We start from the raw sequence: 22,581 nt of genomic DNA, 5'->3' as shown, positions 1-22,581 counted from the left end.
ACTTTTGGTCCTCTCTGCCAAGTCCCAGAGTTGGTCAGACCCACACTTCTGTCTGGTCATACATTCTGGTATGGCTACCACCGTCATCCTGACTTCCCCTTGTGGAGCAATGTTGTTCCACTCTGTCAGTGCTTCTGTCAGCACACCATTGTACTCAGCCCTAGCGGTTGCTACTGGCAATGACACGTCACACTAAACCCCAGAATCTGTGTCAATCCCCATAACCTGATGAACCCTCCAGTTCCTCTCTAGCCGGGTGTCAGTTCCACACGTTTTATCAACGACATCACTAACAGTCTCTTGTGGTACACGTCAGGTGACATCTTGTCCATAAGTTGGGCAGATGCACCCATCACACTGGTCACTCCGACGTCTGACCCATCAATTTTGGGAGGCATTACTGCCTTTAAGTACACAACCCCATCAGCCAAGAACCATCCATTCTCCTGCTGTAGAGGAATTCACTTCTTCCATAATTATGAGAACAGCTTAAAGTCCTGGACAATTACTATTGGACAAGACAAATCCGGGACTATAGCGACATCCTGTCCTGTACTGTCCCAGGCTGTCTTGAGGACCACCCTTGCCACCGAATAGTCCTTAGTGCCCCCATGGATGCAGAAGACTCCAACTTTCCTATTGGGTATTACGAATCTCTCAGGCAGAACTCTCACTAGAGTAACCGGGCTCCCAGAATCAACCAGTCTGAATATATCCTCTGCTCATATCAGCAGGGCACACCCTTGTAGCCATATCCCTGGTGATAGATCATATCGCAGACTGGTCACACATAGTACACTTGCCCCTGGCAACAGTTCGTCTGCGTCATCTGTTTGGGATGCTCCGCCCCCTTTTGGGTAACTACCATTCCCTGGGATGCCACCCCCTTTGGGCCACCCCTTTTTTGCAACCATCTCTGTTTGTATTACTGCCCACTTTTGAGACTCCACCCCCTTTTGGACAACTCCTCTTGGGACACTGCCCCTTTTGGTACTTCACCCCTTTTTTACAACTATCCCTGCTTGGGTCACTGCCCCTTTTTGGGACACCACCTCTTTTAGGGACACCACCCCTTCTCTGGGGAACACCCCATGGACTTCCCCATGGTCCTCTCAGGCTACAGTTCACACAGTACACAAATATGTCTCTGGGCATGCAATGGCCCTTTAAGAGTCCACACGCTCTGGACCAATGTCCTCTCAAGACACCTCACCAGCTCCCGCTTGTGCTACCACAGCTCCTGCTGGGGCCACAAACCACCGGCACCTCCGGCTGCCGATCACCAGCCGCTGCTACTGCCACTGCAGCTCCTCTCTGCAGACTTTGTGGACCCGCTGATCCACAGCAAGCTTCGTAAACCCACCGAGTTACAGTAAGATGCCTGCAATCTTCGTGGCCCTGCCGAGCCACAGCAATCACCCTCACATGTGCTTGCTGGACTGATGCCCGTAGTCTGGCACCATATGTAAGAGCGCATGCTGCATGTGTTGGGGAAATGGGGTTTAGTCACACAGGAACAGGTTTACACTTAAACAGCCTATCCGGCTTATTTTATGCAGCATGCATAGGGTTATGCACAGTTCATTATATAAATTTTATATGGCTTCAACTCACAGTCACTAAACATGCCGGACTTCTCACTTTGTCCAGTTACCATGGGTGACCATACGTCGAACAGTTCATCAATGTCCATGGAATACAACAAGCACCAACAGTCTGTTCCACTGGCAGATACTTCTCTGCTGTTTTAGTAGCCCCCTTTCCGGGTGTTACCTTTCTGGAGCTCCTCCTCCGCACGCTTACCTCCTGTCAGTCCTCTCTCCTGGGGAGCTGCCTTATGGGGATCACTGTCCTTGCGACCAGGGCACTCCCGACAGTCCAGACCTTTTCGACCTTAAGGTCAGTAGCTCCCAAACGCAGTGCTTTCACAGACTCTGCACATTCAGCCTTTGTGTGCGCTCTTCAGGACATCCGTCCCCACCTGGGACCGTCCCACACATATTCCACTCCGTGTTCTGTTCAGGACGTCCGTCCCCACTTGGGACTGTCTAACACACAGGCCTCTCCATGCGGTCTTCAGAACATTCTTCCCCACTAGGGACCATCCAACACACAGGCCACCAGGTCCCAAAGCTCCACCACATGCTATTCAGGAAGTTAGCACTCCCAACACATAGGCTTACAGGACCTACAAGACAGGCCACTCAGGTCCAAACACTCTCCAACCCTGTGACCATACCATGGTCACATAATGTAGTTGTAACCACACCCATAGATGGGAGGTGTGTGTGGTTAGTCAGACCTGCCTAGCTCTCCAACTAACCCTGTAAGCCTCCCTTTACAACTATACAAATACTTGTGGGACTACAGGTCCCAGAACAACAACATTACTGGCTTACAGTGTAGACTCCCTCTGTGACACATACCGGCCATTTACAACCATGCTGGACACTTTTTCATTATCACCATTACAGTTCCACCTCCATGCGCATCCTGAGGAGTACATACAGCGCCCCCTAGCTGCAGCATGGGTTACTGTATCACACATTGTATGTAGCATTATCCACCTTTATCTTATGTATGAAGCCACCAGCTGAACATAAAGTTATTGTGGTTTGTATGAATGCATATATGTTAAAGAAAAGTAAGTCTTTTAATCACACCAGAAATAATCCTTTTACGTAACCGTCACAATGCCACACTGTACCTGAATTCCTGGCTCTAGTTCAATGGTTTTGTTTGTCAATGTTGCATTAAAGTGATGTAATCTGCAGATTTTCCCATCCTTGAAACAAAGAAAAGAGAGAAATATTCAGTAATAAAAATCGCTTAATTAAAATGTGATAGTAGTAAACTCATCCTATTGAAATACTGTAAAAGCTATAGAATTTAAGTTGACTTCTGTGATCAGCAAGATTGTGCCCTACAGACCTGAGAAACACTGGAGGAAATGAGAAAACTTTCCTGCCATCATAAATCAGTGGGGACAATGGCTCCTGATGGTCATTCTGGTAGTTCATCTCCCATCGCTCACCTAGCAAAATATTATTAAGACTGATATCACAAGCCAGCAAGCATGCAAGACAGAAGGATAAAGTAAAATATGAAAAGAAAGATTTATAGATGCATGAATTACCGTATTTTTCGGACTACAAGATGCACTTCACCCCCCCATTACATAGTCGTAATGCAGACTTACCCGCAGTGGTGTGGTGGCGGCGGCAGAGGTGCAGCGGCAGAGGTGCAGTGACAGAGGTGCGGTATGGCGTGCGCAGGTGAGGTCGTCCGCAGCGGCCCGGAATGCAATGTGAACGGCAGAGCCGGGTTGATCACCGGTTTATCGGTGGCGGCGGCCATCTTCCTGAGGCCGCGCATGTGCAGATGGAGTGCTCTGCTTCCCGGGGCTTCAGGAAAATGGCCGCGGGATGCCACGCGTGCACAGATGGAGATCACGGTGGCCATTTTCCTGAAGCCGAGTTCGCAGATTTAGATCTCGGCTTCAGGAAAATGGCTGCCGCGATCTCCATCTGCACACAGGTGGCCTCCCGCGGTCATTTTCCTGAAGCCCCGGGAAGCAGAGCACTCCATCTGTGCACGTGCAGCCTCGGGAAGATGGCCGCCGCCACCGATAAACCGGTGATTAACCCGGCTCTGCTGGTTACATTGCATTCCGGGCCGCTGTGGACGACCTCACCTGTGGACGACCTCACCTGTGGACGACCTCACCTGTGGACAGATCTCTGCGCACACCATACCGCTCATTATCCCAGCACCTCTGCCGTCGCCACACCACTGCTGCAACCCCCCATGGACACCAGGCCGTGACGTTGCCCACCTACGCAGGAAGGGACCCTGCTCAGGTGCACGCTGTACCACATCACCCCACCTCTGCCAACACCATGCCTCCTGTGACCCTGCTCTGCCACTGCCAGCCCTCAGGTAAGATACTGTAAATTCGGACAATAAGACGGACCCCATCTTATAAAAAAATCTTTTTTTCTGCAATTTTCACCCCAAATTTGGGGTGCATCTTAAGGTCCGAAAAATACGGTATATGTAATCTGGCAAACTATAAACTGAGCCAATTTTTATGAGTTTAGATTGTAGAGAGGGGTCATTACTGTAGCAAGATGAAGAGACGTATAAATATCATGGTAGTAATAGGGATTACATTATGAGAATACAAGCTGGAAGAACCACTAAAAACATGTAAAAATTAAATTTATCCTAAACTTAGGCTATTTTGATACAGTCAGACCAGTTGCTGAACTGGTACTTAAAACTTTTCTTCCAGAGCAAACCTGGGTACTCTTCAATCTTGTCAGGCTTTGAGTTTCATGACAAAAGAGGGATATACTGTATGCTCAGTGGTTAGCACTGCAGCCTTGCAACACTGGGTACCTGAGTTCAAATTCCACTAAGGATAACATCTACAAGGAGTTTGTCTGTTCTCCCAAGTGGTTGCATGAGTTTCCTCCGGGTTCTATGGTTTCCTCTCACACTCCAAAGACAGACTGATAGGGAATCTAGATTGTGAGCCCTATAGTGATGCTGTCTAGGACTGATAGGGGCAAGTTGTGATAGGGGCAACCTGATACAGAAAGGTTTTATCCTGTGGAGGTCAGGAAGTGAATTTAATGGATGGTTGCATCAGGGGTTAATAACCCTTAAATGGATTGTTAAGTTGCAAAAATGGTGCTGGCTTATATGAATATAAGATATGACTGGAGGGCACGCCACCTCTCTGGCTGCCTTCACCTGACCTCTACCACCCCCTTCTCCTTTAGTGAAAATCTGTAAGAAGGTTTTTTTCTACCTCATCTGAGAGCAAAATAATGTTGGAAAAGAAACTCTGATTCCAGGAATGTATCACTTGGTATACTGGGTGCAGCAGTTGTGGTACAATCAGAGCTTTTAAATGTAGAATGCAGCAGTGCTTACATCAAGCTGTCCTCAGAATACATAGCAAAATCTTGAAGACAGATTACCGTTAAGATTTGCCTATGACTTGTTTAACTAATATTTTACTTTTTTATTAAAGATACGTTGGTTTTCCAACGCTCTGCTATGGAAGAACGGTTTCAAGAAGAAAAAGAAAGAAAACTAGGTAAAAACTGGTTAATGGTTATTATGTGGCTCACATAGAAATAAAAAGAATAAAGACTGTTTTTTTTATACATCAGGTACTTATGGAGGGAAGTAGGTAATGATGCTTTCAACCCTTTTTTCTATACAGGTGTAGTGTAGATATTATGCTATAATCGATTTAAAACCAACAGGGCCCAAATAATGATTTTTGGAAAATGGGTTAAATTCTGCACTGCACGTTTTGAAGTAGCAACACTTCTTCTTCAGGACAAAGCAAAGATCTGTGGTTTGCCTGAAGAAGAAGAGTTGCTACTTCGACACGTAGTCGAATAAACTGCATTTTCATTTTCCTGGATCCTTGGCTTTATCTACTATCCTCCTATCCGGCCAGTGGACTGCAAAGTGTCAGATCAGCGATCTGTCACTATACAGTGATGTCTCCCCCTGGGGCAATGTAAAAAAAAAAAATTACATGTGTAAAAAAAAAAAAAATGTCCTAAATAAAGAAAAAAAATATTGTTCCAATAAATACATTTCTTTATCTAAATAAAAAAAAACTAAAAGAATTAAAGTACACATATTTAGTATTGCCCCGTCCGTAACGACCCAACCTATAAAACTGTCCCACTAGTTAACTCCTTCAGTGAACACCGTAAAAAAAAAAAAAAAAGCAAGGCAAAAAACAACGCTTTATTATCATACCGCCGAACAAAAAGTGAAATAATACGCTGTTAGGGTTTGGCGGAACGCACCAAATATATATTTACAGAGTAATAGGTGCGTTTGCAACCCGGGGTCCACCGTGCAGGAGTAAAACCCACTGCTAGTAACTGACGGTACTATATGGCGGTTTAAGTGAACTCTGTTACTTCACAGAGTCACTTAAGACAAGAGAACTCTGTGCCCTGTTAACCTCACAGAGGAACACAGCTACCAAATAGAGCGAACAGAAGTCATGCAGTCAGAATGGCACAGGCAAAAGTCCTCACCGGAGGTGCCGGTATTCTAGGGGCTTATTTCAGCCACGCCCTGAATCCACTCACACAAAACTCCTCACCGGAGGTGCCGGTATTCTAGGTGCTTATTTCAGCCGAACCCTGAAACCACATACATATGACCACACTTGTGCAGAACACATAACTTAGTTGATACTAGCGCATGGCCATGCAAACCTTTTATAGCTGCAGCATCTACAGGACCTTCCTAGAGGACTAATAGGAGCTGCTACAGTACCTGAGCCACTTCAGGACATTCCTAGAGGACCAATGGGAGCTGCTGTAGTACCTGAGTATGTGACCCCCGACCTCCAATGGGAGGACTTATCCTGGGCATGCTCAGAAGGGAAAAAGCAGGACTTAGTCCCAGAGACATCTGCTCGCCGCTGACCAGTACTGGCTACAATGGCTGAGCCTGGAAAGGCAGCAGTAACCATCTGCACCGTATCAGGCTGAGCCAAACGCTGGGACTGACGTTTCTGCTGAGCTGGCTCCACTGCAGCTGGAGAAGAATGGGACACCGCAGTGGAAGTGGTTCGAGATTCCCCCTGTGCAGAGGAGAGAACTCGACCCCTAACACATGCAATCAAAAAGATGGATATAAATAACCATGGTACAGCTGAAAAAGTCCTCTTGTCCCGCAAAAAGTGAGCTGGCGTACAGCATCATCAACGAAAAAATGAAAAAGTTATAGTCCTCAGAATAAAGCGATGGAAAAATAATTATTTTTTATTTTAAATAGTTTTTAGAGCCAAAACATAAAAAAAGATATAATTGAGGTAGCGCTGTAATCGTACTGACCCGAAGAATAAAACTGCTTTATCAATTTTACCAAACATGGAATAGTATAAACGTCACCCCCCAAAAGAAATTCATGAATAGCTGGTTTTTGGTCATTCTGCTTTACAAAAATCAAATAAAAAGCGATCGAAAAATGTCACATGCTCAAAAATAGTACTAATATAAAAGTCAACTCGTCCCTCAAAAAACAAGACCTCATATGACTCTGTGGACCAAAGTATGGAAAAATTATAGCTCTCAAAATGTGGAGACGCAAAAACTATTTTTTGCAATAAAAAGCGTCTTTTAGTGTGTGACGGCCGCCAATCATAAAAATCCGCTAAAAAAACGCTATAAAAGTAAATCAAAGCCCTCTTCATCACCCCCTTAGATAGGGAAAAATAATACAATTTTAAAAAATGTATTTATTTCCATTTTCCCATTAGGGTTAGGGTTAGGGATGGGGCTAAAGTTAGGGTTAGGGTTAGGGTTGGGGCTAAAGTTAGGGTTAGGGCTAAAGTTAGGGTTAGGGCTACAGTTAGGGCTGGGGCTACAGTTGGGTTTGGGGCTACAGTTCGGGTTGGAGCTACAGTTAGGGTTGGGGCTAAAGTTAGGGTTAGGGTTGAGGCTAAAGTTAGGGTTAGGGTTGGGGCTAAAGTTAGGGTTAGGGTTGGGGCTATAGTTAGGGTTAGGGTTGGGGCTAAAGTTAGGGTTGGGGCTAAAGTAAGGGTTAGGGTTGGCGCTAAAGTTAGGGTTAGGGTTGGGGCTAAAGTTAGGGATAGGGTTGGGGCTAAAGTTAGGGTTTGGATTACATTTACAATTGGAATTAGGGTTGGGATTAGGGTTAGGGGTGTGGTTAGGTTTATGCTTGGGTTTAGGGTTAGGGGTGTGTTGGAGTTAAGGGTGTGGTTAGGGTTGGGATTAGGGTTAGGTGTGTGTTGGGTTAGGGGTGTGTTGGGGTTAGGAGTGTGTTTAAGATTAGGGCTAGGGGCATGTTCAGGTTAGGGGTGTGGTGTTGTGATTCGGTTCGTGGGCTCCCCTGGTGGTCTCTTGTGGTACTGGTGTCCTGCAAGCTTTGCCTTCTCAGTTCACCTGTTCCTATCAGGATGTGGGAGTATCCTATTTAACCTTGCTCCTCAGTCATTCTAATGCTGGCCATCAATGTATCCAGAGTGATTCTGTTGCATGTTCCTGCTCCCAGTTTTCTGCTCAGCTAAGTTGGACACTTTAGTCCTTAAGTCTATTTTTGTATGTTTTGTCCAGTTTGCACTTATGTGAATCTCTGCAGCTGGAAGCTCTTGTTGGGCTGAAATTACCACTCCAGTGGCATGAGTTGTCACATGAGTTAAGGTAATTTCAGGATGGTGTTTTGAAGGGTTTTGCAGCTGACCGCGAAGTCCTCTGTTGTATCTTTCTGCTATTTAGTTAGCGGGCCTCTCTGTGCTAAATCTGCTTTCATACCACGTGTGTCTTTTCATCTGCTCTCACCGTTATTATATGTGGGGGGCTGCTATCTCCTGTGGGGACATCCTCTGGAGGCAAGCCAGGACTGTGTTTTCTTCTACCAGGGGTAGTTAGTTCTCCGGCTGGCGCGCGGCATCTAGAGACAACACAGGAATGCCCCCTGGCTACTTCTAGTGTGGTGTGTAGGTTTAGCATCGCGGTCAGCTCTAGTTTCCATCACCCGAGAGCTTGTCCGTTTATTCTATGCTTCTGATGTTTCCTTGCCATTGGAAACCATAACAGTATGGCCAGCCCAAATGTTTAATCTATAGGCTGAAGCAGGAGAGAAAAGGAACTGTGTGAAACCTTTTTTTTTTTTTTTTTTTCCTTCCTCTGAAGTTGCACTCCAGCTCTAATTGCAGTCTCCTGTTTTCCTCTCCTCTTAACCCCTGAATGGCTCAGACTTTATCTGTTGAAATATGGATCCCCAGAGTCTGGCTACCAATTTGAATAATCTTGCCTCTAAAGTTCAGAATATACAAGATTTTTTGTTACATGCTCCTCGGTCTGAACCTAAAATTCCTATACCGGAGTTTTTTTCTGGAGATCGATCTTGTTTTCTAAATTTTAAATACAATTGTAAATTGTTTCTTTCGCTGAGATCTCATTCTGCTGGAGATCCTGCCCAGCAAGTAAAAATTGTTATTTCTTTACTGCGGGGTGACCCCCAAAATTGGGCATTTTCATTGGCACCAGGGGATCCTGCGTTGCTCAATGTGGATGTGTTTTTTCTGGCTTTGGGGTTGCTTTATGAGGAACCAAATTTGGAGATTCAGGCTGAGAGAGCCCTAATAGCCCTCTCTCAGGGGCAAGATGAAGCCGAAATATATTGCCAAAGATTTCGAAAATGGTCTGTGCTTACTCAGTGGAATGAGTGCGCTCTGGCGGCAATTTTCAGAGAAGGTCTCTCTGATGCTGTAAAAGACGTCATGGTGGGGTTTCCTGCGCCTACGGGTCTGAATGAGTCCATGACAATGGCAATTCAGATTGATCGGCGTTTACGGGAACGCAAACCTGTGCACCAGTTGGCGGTGTCTTCTGAAGAGGCACCACAGAGTATGCAATGTGATAGCTTTCTGTCCAGAAGCGAACGACAGATTTATAGGCGCAAAAATCATTTGTGCTTCTATTGTGGAAATTCTACTCATGTTATATCAGCATGCTCTAAACGAACAAAGAAAGTTGATAAATCCTCTGCTATTGGCACTTTGCAGTCCAAGTTTATTTTGTCTGTAACTCTAATTTGTTCGTTATCTTCTATTGTTGCGGATGCGTATGTGGATTCTGGCGCCGCTTTGAGTCTTATGGATTGGTCCTTTGCCAGGCGCTGTGGGTTTGATCTAGAGCCTCTGGAAGTTCCTATACCTTTAAAGGGTATTGATTCTACACCATTGGCTAGTAATAAACCACAATACTGGACACAAGTGACTATGCGTATGACTCCAGACCATCAAGAGGTGATTTGCTTCCTTGTACTGTATAATCTACATGATGTGTTGGTGCTGGGATTGCCATGGTTGCAAACTCATAACCCAGTCCTTGACTGGAAAACAATGTCTGTACTAAGCTGGGGATGTCAGGGAAATCATGGGGACACATCTTTGGTCTCCATTGCTTCATCTATTCCCTCTGAAATTCCTGAGTTTTTGTCTGATTATCGTGAGGTTTTTGAGGAATCTACTCTTAATTCTCTTCCTCCTCACAGAGATTGCGATTGCGCCATAGATTTGATCCCTGGCAGTAAATTTCCTAAGGGTCGTCTATTCAATCTGTCTGTACCTGAACATGCTGCCATGCGAGAGTATATTAGGGAGTCCTTGGAAAAGGGACATATTCGTCCTTCTTCGTCTCCTCTTGGAGCGGGGTTCTTTTTCGTAGCTAAAAGCGATGGTTCTTTGAGACCTTGTATTGATTATAGACTCTTGAATAAGATCACAGTCAAGTATCAGTATCCTTTGCCATTGCTGACAGATTTATTTGCTCGCATTGAGGGGGCGAAGTGGTTCTCTAAGATTGATCTTCGCGGTGCGTATAATTTGGTGCGAATTAAGCAGGGGGATGAGTGGAAAACCGCATTTAATACGCCCGAGGGCCATTTTGAGTATTTGGTGATGCCTTTTGGTCTGTCAAATGCCCCTTCGGTCTTTCAGTCTTTTATGCACAATATTTTCCGTGAATATCTGGATAAATTTATGATTGTGTATTTGGACGATATCTTGATTTTTTCGGATTACTGGGAATCTCATGTTCAACAAGTTAGGAGGGTTTTTCAGGTTTTGCGGACCAATTCTCTGTTTGTTAAAGGTTCAAAGTGTGTTTTTGGGGTTCAGAAGATTTCTTTTTTGGGGTACATTTTTCCCCCTCTTCTATTGAGATGGATCCTGTGAAGGTTCGGGCTATTTGTGACTGGACGCAACCGACTTCTCTTAAGGGCCTTCAGAAATTTTTGGGCTTTGCTAACTTTTATCGTCGATTCATAACTGGTTTTTCTAGCGTTGTCAGGCCTTTGACTGATTTGACTAAAAAGGGTGCTGATGTTGCAGATTGGTCTCCTGCTGCTGTGGAGGCCTTTCGGGAGCTTAAGCGCCGTTTTTCTTCTGCTCCGGTGTTGTGCCAGCCTGATGTTTCTCTTCCTTTTCAGGTGGAAGTTGATGCTTCCGAGATCGGAGCGGGGGCGGTTTTGTCGCAGAAAAGTTCAGATTGTTCAGTGATGAGACCTTGTGCGTTCTTTTCTCGAAAATTTTCGCCCGCCGAGCGAAATTATGACGTCGGTAATCGGGAGCTTTTGGCGATGAAGTGGGCATTCGAGGAGTGGCGTCATTGGCTTGAGGGTGCTAAACATCAGGTGGTGGTCTTGACTGATCACAAAAATTTGATTTATCTTGAGTCGGCCAGACGTCTGAATCCTAGACAGGCGCGCTGGTCGTTGTTTTTCTCCCGGTTTAATTTTGTGGTTTCGTATCTGCCAGGTACTAAGAATGTGAAGGCGGATGCCCTTTCTAGGAGTTTTGAACCTGATTCCCCTGGTGATTCTAAACCTACGGGTATACTTAAGGATGGGGTGATATTGTCTGCTGTCTTCCCAGACCTGCGACGTGCTTTACAAGAGTTTCAGGCGGATCGGCCTGATCGTTGTCCGCCTGGTAGATTGTTTGTGCCGGATGAGTGGACCAATAGAGTCATCTCGGAGGTTCATTCTTCTGCATTGGCAGGTCATCCGGGAATTTTTGGTACCAGAGATTTGGTGGCTAGGTCCTTCTGGTGGCCTTCCCTGTCTCGGGACGTGCGTACTTTTGTGCAGTCTTGCGATGTTTGTGCTCGGGCCAAGCCTTGTTGTTCTCGGGCTAGTGGGTTGTCGTTGCCCTTGCCTGTTCCTAAGAGGCCTTGGACACACATCTCTATGGATTTTATTTCTGATCTCCCTGTTTCTCAGAAGATGTCCGTCATTTGGGTGGTGTGTGACCGCTTTTCTAAGATGGTTCATTTGGTGCCCTTGCCCAAGCTGCCTTCCTCATCTGAGTTGGTGCCCCTGTTTTTTCGGAATGTGGTTTGGCTGCATGGTATTCCGGAGAATATCGTTTCCGACAGGGGATCCCAGTTTGTGTCCAGATTTTGGCGGGCGTTTTGTGCCAGGATGGGCATTGATTTGTCTTTTTCGTCTGCATTTCATCCCCAGACAAATGGCCAGACGGAACGTACTAATCAGACCTTGGAGACTTATTTGAGGTGTTTCGTGTCTGCTGATCAGGATGACTGGGTCTCCTTTTTGCCGTTGGCTGAGTTTGCCCTTAATAATCGGGCCAGTTCTGCCACTTTGGTCTCCCCTTTCTTTTGCAATTCAGGGTTCCATCCTCGTTTTTCATCTGGTCAGGTGGAGTCTTCGGATTGTCCTGGAGTGGATACCATGGTGGATAGGTTGCATCGTATTTGGGGGCAGGTGGTGGACAATTTGGAGTTGTCCCAGGAGAGGACTCAGTGTTTTGCTAATCGCCGTCGTCGTGTTGGTCCTCGTCTTCGTGTTGGGGACTTGGTGTGGTTGTCCTCCCGTTTTGTCCCTATGAGGGTCTCTTCTCCTAAGTTTAAGCCTTGGTTCATCGGTCCTTATAAGATTTTGGAAATTCTTAACCCTGTGTCTTTTCGTTTGGACCTCCCAGCATCCTTTGCTATCCATAATGTCTTCCATCGGTCATTATTGCGGAGGTATGAGGTACCACTTGTGCCTTCTGTTGAGCCTCCTGCTCCTGTGCTGGTTGAGGGTGAATTGGAGTACGTGGTGGAGAAAATCTTGGACTCCCGTGTTTCCAGACGGAGACTTCAATATCTGGTGAAATGGAAGGGCTACGGTCAAGAGGATAATTCTTGGGTTACAGCTTCTGATGTTCATGCTTCTGATTTGGTCCGTGCCTTTCATAGGGCTCATCCAGATCGCCCTGGTGGTTCTTGTGAGGGTTCGGTGCCCCCTCCTTAAGGGGGGGGTACTGTTGTGATTCGGTTCGTGGGCTCCCCCGGTGGTCTCTTGTGGTACTGGTGTCCTGCAAGCTTTGCCTTCTCAGTTCACCTGTTCCTATCAGGATGTGGGAGTATCCTATTTAACCTTGCTCCTCACTCATTCTAATGCTGGCCATCAATGTATCCAGAGTGATTCTGTTGCATGTTCCTGCTCCCAGTTTTCTGCTCAGCTAAGTTGGACACTTTAGTCCTTAAGTCTATTTTTGTATGTTTTGTCCAGTTTGCACTTATGTGAATCTCTGCAGCTGGAAGCTCTTGTTGGGCTGAAATTACCACTCCAGTGACATGAGTTGTCACATGAGTTAAGGTAATTTCAGGATGGTGTTTTGAAGGGTTTTGCAGCTGACCGCGAAGTCCTCTGTTGTATCTTTCTGCTATTTAGTTAGCGGGCCTCTCTGTGCTAAATCTGCTTTCATACTACGTGTGTCTTTTCATCTGCTCTCACCGTTATTATATGTGGGGGGCTGCTATCTCCTGTGGGGACATCCTCTGGAGGCAAGCCAGGACTGTGTTTTCTTCTACCAGGGGTAGTTAGTTCTCCGGCTGGCGCGCGGCATCTAGAGACAACACAGGAATGCCCCCTGGCTACTTCTAGTGTGGTGTGTAGGTTTAGCATCGCGGTCAGCTCTAGTTTCCATCACCCGAGAGCTTGTCCGTTTATTCTATGCTTCTGATGTTTCCTTGCCATTGGAAACCATAACAGTATGGCCAGCCCAAATGTTTAATCTATAGGCTGAAGCAGGAGAGAAAAGGAACTGTGTGAAACCTTTTTTTTTTTTTTTTTTTTCCTTCCTCTGAAGTTGCACTCCAGCTCTAATTGCAGTCTTCTGTTTTCCTCTCCTCTTAACCCCTGAATGGCTCAGACTTTATCTGTTGAAATATGGATCCCCAGAGTCTGGCTACCAATTTGAATAATCTTGCCTCTAAAGTTCAGAATATACAAGATTTTTTGTTACATGCTCCTCGGTCTGAACCTAAAATTCCTATACCGGAGTTTTTTTCTGGAGATCGATCTTGTTTTCTAAATTTTAAATACAATTGTAAATTGTTTCTTTCGCTGAGATCTCATTGTGCTGGAGATCCTGCCCAGCAAGTAAAAATTGTTATTTCTTTACTGCGGGGTGACCCCCAAAATTGGGCATTTTCATTGGCACCAGGGGATCCTGCGTTGCTCAATGTGGATGTGTTTTTTCTGGCTTTGGGGTTGCTTTATGAGGAACCAAATTTGGAGATTCAGGCTGAGAGAGCCCTAATAGCCCTCTCTCAGGGGCAAGATGAAGCCGAAATATATTGCCAAAGATTTCGAAAATGGTCTGTGCTTACTCAGTGGAATGAGTGCGCTCTGGCGGCAATTTTCAGAGAAGGTCTCTCTGATGCTGTAAAAGACGTCATGGTGGGGTTTCCTGCGCCTACGGGTCTGAATGAGTCCATGACAATGGCAATTCAGATTGATCGGCGTTTACGGGAACGCAAACCTGTGCACCAGTTGGCGGTGTCTTCTGAAGAGGCACCACAGAGTATGCAATGTGATAGCTTTCTGTCCAGAAGCGAACGACAGATTTATAGGCGCAAAAATCATTTGTGCTTCTATTGTGGAAATTCTACTCATGTTATATCAGCATGCTCTAAACGAACAAAGAAAGTTGATAAATCCTCTGCTATTGGCACTTTGCAGTCCAAGTTTATTTTGTCTGTAACTCTAATTTGTTCGTTATCTTCTATTGTTGCGGATGCGTATGTGGATTCTGGCGCCGCTTTGAGTCTTATGGATTGGTCCTTTGCCAGGCGCTGTGGGTTTGATCTAGAGCCTCTGGAAGTTCCTATACCTTTAAAGGGTATTGATTCTACACCATTGGCTAGTAATAAACCACAATACTGGACACAAGTGACTATGCGTATGACTCCAGACCATCAAGAGGTGATTTGCTTCCTTGTACTGTATAATCTACATGATGTGTTGGTGCTGGGATTGCCATGGTTGCAAACTCATAACCCAGTCCTTGACTGGAAAACAATGTCTGTACTAAGCTGGGGATGTCAGGGAAATCATGGGGACACATCTTTGGTCTCCATTGCTTCATCTATTCCCTCTGAAATTCCTGAGTTTTTGTCTGATTATCGTGAGGTTTTTGAGGAATCTACTCTTAATTCTCTTCCTCCTCACAGAGATTGCGATTGCGCCATAGATTTGATCCCTGGCAGTAAATTTCCTAAGGGTCGTCTATTCAATCTGTCTGTACCTGAACATGCTGCCATGCGAGAGTATATTAGGGAGTCCTTGGAAAAGGGACATATTCGTCCTTCTTCGTCTCCTCTTGGAGCGGGGTTCTTTTTCGTAGCTAAAAGCGATGGTTCTTTGAGACCTTGTATTGATTATAGACTCTTGAATAAGATCACAGTCAAGTATCAGTATCCTTTGCCATTGCTGACAGATTTATTTGCTCGCATTGAGGGGGCGAAGTGGTTCTCTAAGATTGATCTTCGCGGTGCGTATAATTTGGTGCGAATTAAGCAGGGGGATGAGTGGAAAACCGCATTTAATACGCCCGAGGGCCATTTTGAGTATTTGGTGATGCCTTTTGGTCTGTCAAATGCCCCTTCGGTCTTTCAGTCTTTTATGCACAATATTTTCCGTGAATATCTGGATAAATTTATGATTGTGTATTTGGACGATATCTTGATTTTTTCGGATTACTGGGAATCTCATGTTCAACAAGTTAGGAGGGTTTTTCAGGTTTTGCGGACCAATTCTCTGTTTGTTAAAGGTTCAAAGTGTGTTTTTGGGGTTCAGAAGATTTCTTTTTTGGGGTACATTTTTCCCCCTCTTCTATTGAGATGGATCCTGTGAAGGTTCGGGCTATTTGTGACTGGACGCAACCGACTTCTCTTAAGGGCCTTCAGAAATTTTTGGGCTTTGCTAACTTTTATCGTCGATTCATAACTGGTTTTTCTAGCGTTGTCAGGCCTTTGACTGATTTGACTAAAAAGGGTGCTGATGTTGCAGATTGGTCTCCTGCTGCTGTGGAGGCCTTTCGGGAGCTTAAGCGCCGTTTTTCTTCTGCTCCGGTGTTGTGCCAGCCTGATGTTTCTCTTCCTTTTCAGGTGGAAGTTGATGCTTCCGAGATCGGAGCGGGGGCGGTTTTGTCGCAGAAAAGTTCAGATTGTTCAGTGATGAGACCTTGTGCGTTCTTTTCTCGAAAATTTTCGCCCGCCGAGCGAAATTATGACGTCGGTAATCGGGAGCTTTTGGCGATGAAGTGGGCATTCGAGGAGTGGCGTCATTGGCTTGAGGGTGCTAAACATCAGGTGGTGGTCTTGACTGATCACAAAAATTTGATTTATCTTGAGTCGGCCAGACGTCTGAATCCTAGACAGGCGCGCTGGTCGTTGTTTTTCTCCCGGTTTAATTTTGTGGTTTCGTATCTGCCAGGTACTAAGAATGTGAAGGCGGATGCCCTTTCTAGGAGTTTTGAACCTGATTCCCCTGGTGATTCTAAACCTACGGGTATACTTAAGGATGGGGTGATATTGTCTGCTGTCTTCCCAGACCTGCGACGTGCTTTACAAGAGTTTCAGGCAGATCGGCCTGATCGTTGTCCGCCTGGTAGATTGTTTGTGCCGGATGAGTGGACCAATAGAGTCATCTCGGAGGTTCATTCTTCTGCATTGGCAGGTCATCCGGGAATTTTTGGTACCAGAGATTTGGTGGCTAGGTCCTTCTGGTGGCCTTCCCTGTCTCGGGACGTGCGTACTTTTGTGCAGTCTTGCGATGTTTGTGCTCGGGCCAAGCCTTGTTGTTCTCGGGCTAGTGGGTTGTCGTTGCCCTTGCCTGTTCCTAAGAGGCCTTGGACACACATCTCTATGGATTTTATTTCTGATCTCCCTGTTTCTCAGAAGATGTCCGTCATTTGGGTGGTGTGTGACCGCTTTTCTAAGATGGTTCATTTGGTGCCCTTGCCCAAGCTGCCTTCCTCATCTGAGTTGGTGCCCCTGTTTTTTCGGAATGTGGTTTGGCTGCATGGTATTCCGGAGAATATCGTTTCCGACAGGGGATCCCAGTTTGTGTCCAGATTTTGGCGGGCGTTTTGTGCCAGGATGGGCATTGATTTGTCTTTTTCGTCTGCATTTCATCCCCAGACAAATGGCCAGACGGAACGTACTAATCAGACCTTGGAGACTTATTTGAGGTGTTTCGTGTCTGCTGATCAGGATGACTGGGTCTCCTTTTTGCCGTTGGCTGAGTTTGCCCTTAATAATCGGGCCAGTTCTGCCACTTTGGTCTCCCCTTTCTTTTGCAATTCAGGGTTCCATCCTCGTTTTTCATCTGGTCAGGTGGAGTCTTCGGATTGTCCTGGAGTGGATACCATGGTGGATAGGTTGCATCGTATTTGGGGGCAGGTGGTGGACAATTTGGAGTTGTCCCAGGAGAGGACTCAGTGTTTTGCTAATCGCCGTCGTCGTGTTGGTCCTCGTCTTCGTGTTGGGGACTTGGTGTGGTTGTCCTCCCGTTTTGTCCCTATGAGGGTCTCTTCTCCTAAGTTTAAGCCTTGGTTCATCGGTCCTTATAAGATTTTGGAAATTCTTAACCCTGTGTCTTTTCGTTTGGACCTCCCAGCATCCTTTGCTATCCATAATGTCTTCCATCGGTCATTATTGCGGAGGTATGAGGTACCACTTGTGCCTTCTGTTGAGCCTCCTGCTCCTGTGCTGGTTGAGGGTGAATTGGAGTACGTGGTGGAGAAAATCTTGGACTCCCGTGTTTCCAGACGGAGACTTCAATATCTGGTGAAATGGAAGGGCTACGGTCAAGAGGATAATTCTTGGGTTACAGCTTCTGATGTTCATGCTTCTGATTTGGTCCGTGCCTTTCATAGGGCTCATCCAGATCGCCCTGGTGGTTCTTGTGAGGGTTCGGTGCCCCCTCCTTAAGGGGGGGGTACTGTTGTGATTCGGTTCGTGGGCTCCCCCGGTGGTCTCTTGTGGTACTGGTGTCCTGCAAGCTTTGCCTTCTCAGTTCACCTGTTCCTATCAGGATGTGGGAGTATCCTATTTAACCTTGCTCCTCACTCATTCTAATGCTGGCCATCAATGTATCCAGAGTGATTCTGTTGCATGTTCCTGCTCCCAGTTTTCTGCTCAGCTAAGTTGGACACTTTAGTCCTTAAGTCTATTTTTGTATGTTTTGTCCAGTTTGCACTTATGTGAATCTCTGCAGCTGGAAGCTCTTGTTGGGCTGAAATTACCACTCCAGTGACATGAGTTGTCACATGAGTTAAGGTAATTTCAGGATGGTGTTTTGAAGGGTTTTGCAGCTGACCGCGAAGTCCTCTGTTGTATCTTTCTGCTATTTAGTTAGCGGGCCTCTCTGTGCTAAATCTGCTTTCATACTACGTGTGTCTTTTCATCTGCTCTCACCGTTATTATATGTGGGGGGCTGCTATCTCCTGTGGGGACATCCTCTGGAGGCAAGCCAGGACTGTGTTTTCTTCTACCAGGGGTAGTTAGTTCTCCGGCTGGCGCGCGGCATCTAGAGACAACGCAGGAATGCCCCCTGGCTACTTCTAGTGTGGTGTGTAGGTTTAGCATCGCGGTCAGCTCTAGTTTCCATCACCCGAGAGCTTGTCCGTTTATTCTATGCTTCTGATGTTTCCTTGCCATTGGAAACCATAACAGTGTGGTTAGGGTTATGGTTAGGGTTCGGATTAGTGTTAGGTGTGTGTTTGGGTTAGGGTCTTAGTCAGATTTCGGGGGTTTCCACTGTTTAGGCACATCAGGGGCTCTCCAAAGGCGACAAAGCATCCGATCTCAATTCCAGCCAATTCTGCGTTGAAAAAGTAAAACAGTGCTCCTTCCCTTCCGAGCTCTCCCGTACGCCCAATCAGAGGTTTACTCCAACATATGGGGTATCAGCGTGCTCAGGACAAATTGGACAACTACTTTTGAGGTCCAATTTCTCCTGTTACCCTTGGAAAAATACAAAACCGGGGCTAAAATATATTTTTTGTGGAAAAAAAAGATTTTTTATTTTCACGGCTCTGCGTTATAAACTGTAGTGAAACACTTGGGGGTTCAAAGTTCTCACAACACATTAGGATATGTTCCTTGGGGGGTCTAGTTTCCAATATGGGGTCATTTGTGGGGGGTTTCTACTGTGTAGGTACATCAGGGGCATCTGCAAATGCATTGTGATGCCTGCAGACCAATCCATCTAAGTCTGCATTCCAAACGGCGCTCCTTCCTTTCCGAGCTCTGCCATGTGTCCAAATGGTGGTTTCCCCCCACATATGAGGTATCAGCGTACTCAGGACAAATTTGACAACAACATTTGGAGTCCAGTTTCTCCTGTTACCCTTATGAAAATACAAAACTAGGATCTAAAAAATATTTTTTGTGGAAAAATAAAGATTTTTTATTTTCAAGGCTCTGCGTTATAAACTGTAGTGAAACACTTGGGGCTTTACAGTTCTCACAACACATCTAGATAAGTTCCTTAGTGGTCTACTTTCCAAAATGTTGTCACTTGTGAGGGATTTCAACGTTTAGGCACTTCAAGGGCTCTCCAAATTCGACATGGCGTCCCATCTCAATTCATTTCAATTTTGCATTGAAAAGTCAAATGGTGCTCCTTCCCTTCCGAGCTCTACCATGCGCCCAAACAGTGGTTTACCACCACATATGGGGTATCAGCATACTCAGGACAAATTGCACAACAAATATTGCGGTCCAATATCTTCTTGTGCCCTTGGGAAAATAGAAAATTGGGGGTGAAAATTTCATTTTTCTGAAAAAATATTATTTTTAATTTTTTTGGCTCTACATTATAAACTTCTGTGAAGCACTTGGTGGGTCAAAATGCTCACCACACATCTAGATAAGTGCCTTACGGGTCTACTTTCCAAAATCGTGTCACTTGTGGGGGATTTCAATGTTTAGGCACATTAGGGGCTCTCCAAATGCGACATGGCATTCGATCTCAATTCCAGTCAATTTTGCATTGAAAAGTCAAATGGCTCTCCTTCCCTTCAGAGCTCTGCCATGCGCCCAAACAGTGGTTTATACCCATATATGGGGTATCGGCATACTCAGGACAAATTGTACAACAACTTTTGTGGTCCATTTTCTCCTGCTACCCTTGGTAAAATAAAACAAATTGGAGCTGAAGTAATTTTTTTGTGAAAAAAAGTTGAATGTTCATTTTTTTAAAACATTCCAAAAATTCCTGTGAAACACCTGAAGGGTTAATAAACTTCTTGAATGAGGTTTTGAGCACCTTAAGATGTGCAGTTTTTAGAATGGTGTCACACTTGGTTAAATTCTATCATATAGACCCCTCAAAGAGACTTCAAATGTGATGTGTTCCCTAAAAAAAGATCGTGTTGTAAAAATGAAAAATTTGCCTTTCAACTTTAAACCCTTATTACTCCCTAACAAAAAAAAATTTGGTTCCAAAATTGTGCTGATGTAAATTAGACATGTGGGAAATGTTACATATTAAATATTTTGTGTGACATATCTCTGTGATTTAAGGGCATAACAATTCAAAGTTGGAAAATTGCAAAATTTTCAAAATTTTCACCAAATTTCTGTTTTTTTTTTTTACAAACTAACGCAAGTAATATCAAATAAATTTTACCACTATCATGAAGTACAATATGTCATGAGAAAACAGTGTCAGAATCATCAGGATCTGTTGAAGAGTTCCAGAGTTATAACCTCATAAAGGGACAGTGGTCAGAATTGTAAAAATTGGCCCGGGCATTAACGTGCAAACAACCCTTGGCGGTTAAGGGGTTAAGGGGATCCACCCTGCCAGATAGAGTTGGGGACTTTCCTTCTGCACTCTCTTTTAGGGTACCTGCTGCTTGTACCTAAGCTGCAGCTCTCTCCTGCGTGATAAACTCTAACCTGTGTGGCAGACAGAGTGAGCCTATTTCATGGACACTGTCTTTTTCACTGTCAGCCCTTTGCTCTTGGTCTGCTACCGTGCCTTTAGGTGTTCGGTATGGCCAGGGAACTTGCAGTCCCTTGCCCTCCAGATTCAGCTGTCTGGGCGTTCAGCACCCGCCCAGCCAAGGACTCTGGCGTCCCTTTTTTATAAGAGCTATGTTCTGGGGTCAGCTATACGCAGTTTTTATTCCCCTGAGCTCTTGTCTCTGCTCCTGTCCCTTCCCTCTCCACAAACCAACTGCCAACTCTCCTCTCTCACTGTCCTGTCATGAGCTCCTGCAGGCTCCCGATTCCATAACAACTCCCCTGTTTACTCTTTCAGCTGACTTCTTTCTGACTCACTAACCCCACCTGCTGGCCATAATTTATAAGGAAGCTCCCGTTTCTGGCCTGCAGCAGGAATTGACATGCACACTGTGTTACCTGGCATGGAAACCTTCCTTCTTGCCTCCAGGCATGACATCACCCCTTAAAGGGAGGCAATGTCACCATGGCAACCGGACTCTGGGGTGCCACATTCCCCCCTGTTAAATTCAGTACTCCCGGACTGAGGTAACATAACAAGAACTGTGATGTGAACAACAATAAATGAAAATCTATAAAGTCTTAAAAATGTAAAAGTTATCAAAACCTAAAAAAAAATAATAACACAGTTACTGCAGCGACCAGTCCTTACACTGCTGTCGAGGAATTGTCTTTGTCCTTGTACCTGGGGTTTGGTTGATGGGATCTGCCTTAGCCCACTTTTTGTGTCATCCCTTGGCATGGCTACAGGGCACTCTGTAGATGGGCCTGGTTTTTCAGCCACGCCAGCGGCTTATTTTCAAGGCCAAGTTGGGGCAACTATATACAAATTAAGTCCTGACCAAATGTAGTCATGTGGCCCAATTGTCCTTCAACTGGTTATTATGAATACTCAAAAAAGTTCATACAGTAAGTTTCTGCAGGCTCTCATGCTTAACGGTTACAACTATATATTCTTATTAACTTATTTACATGTTGTATTCTTTATAACGGACAAGCATCTGACCTCTTGTGCGAGTGGATCTATGCAGTACAGGTATCTCAGGTATCTCCGATGACCTGACCTTTTCTCTAGCGTCTACTGCTGGTGCAACAAGTGCACTGGTCACTGCACTATAAGTGGACCTTTGTAGTATTGGTGTTTGAGACTTCTCCTGACTCTTAGACTCACCATGAGACTGACAGATTCGCAGCTAGCACGGGGCAAATTTCCGCTTTCCACTGCAGATGAGGCATCTGTTACTGGAGCCGTTTCATTAAGAGTCTCTGCTTCTTCTGGTGCAGTAGGCTGGTGAAAGGTTAGGACTGGTACTGTGATAGCCTGATTCGCTTGTATCCACGACCGAGAAAATTCTCCAAGGATAGTATGGATCTTCTCTTCCACCTCTATTCTGTGCTGAGGGGTGTCTTGGACTTCCTCTTTGTCTTTCAGTTGATCAGGGGACACTTTTAGATGATCCCTTGAGACTGCCTCTGAGGTTTCTCCTCCATCCTTGCTGATGAGGCATACCTTGGTGTTATTATTGTCTGAAAGTATAATAGTGTATGGCTCAGCCTCCCACTGGTCATCTAGTTTGTGAACTTGTCTCTTTCTTTTGAGTACTTGTTTTCCTGGTGCCAAGAGAACTGCAGGGGCATGTTAATTGTAATTCTTTTCCTGCCTGTGTCTTGCCTGGAACAAATTTTCTCCACACATTCTTGCACTTTGCGGTATTGTTGCTGGGACTCTGTATCC

General features: G+C 45.4%; 1 protein-coding gene across 1 annotated transcript in view; it reads right to left on the bottom strand.

Moving 5' to 3' along the window:
* The window catches only part of LUZP2 (leucine zipper protein 2), a 1,211,598-nt gene that overhangs the window by 5,623 nt on the left and 1,183,394 nt on the right, over positions 1-22,581 (bottom strand). Inside the window, exon 11 of the mRNA XM_077288026.1 lies at positions 2,708-2,785. Within this exon, the coding sequence (XP_077144141.1) occupies positions 2,708-2,785 (78 nt within the window). The remainder of the gene's footprint in view (positions 1-2,707; positions 2,786-22,581) is intronic.

Source organism: Ranitomeya variabilis, chromosome 2 (genome assembly GCF_051348905.1).
Source record: "Ranitomeya variabilis isolate aRanVar5 chromosome 2, aRanVar5.hap1, whole genome shotgun sequence".
NCBI lineage: Eukaryota > Metazoa > Chordata > Amphibia > Anura > Dendrobatidae > Ranitomeya > Ranitomeya variabilis.
The sequence above is the reverse complement of the archived record's forward strand: the minus strand, read 5'-3'. Positions and strand labels throughout refer to the sequence as shown.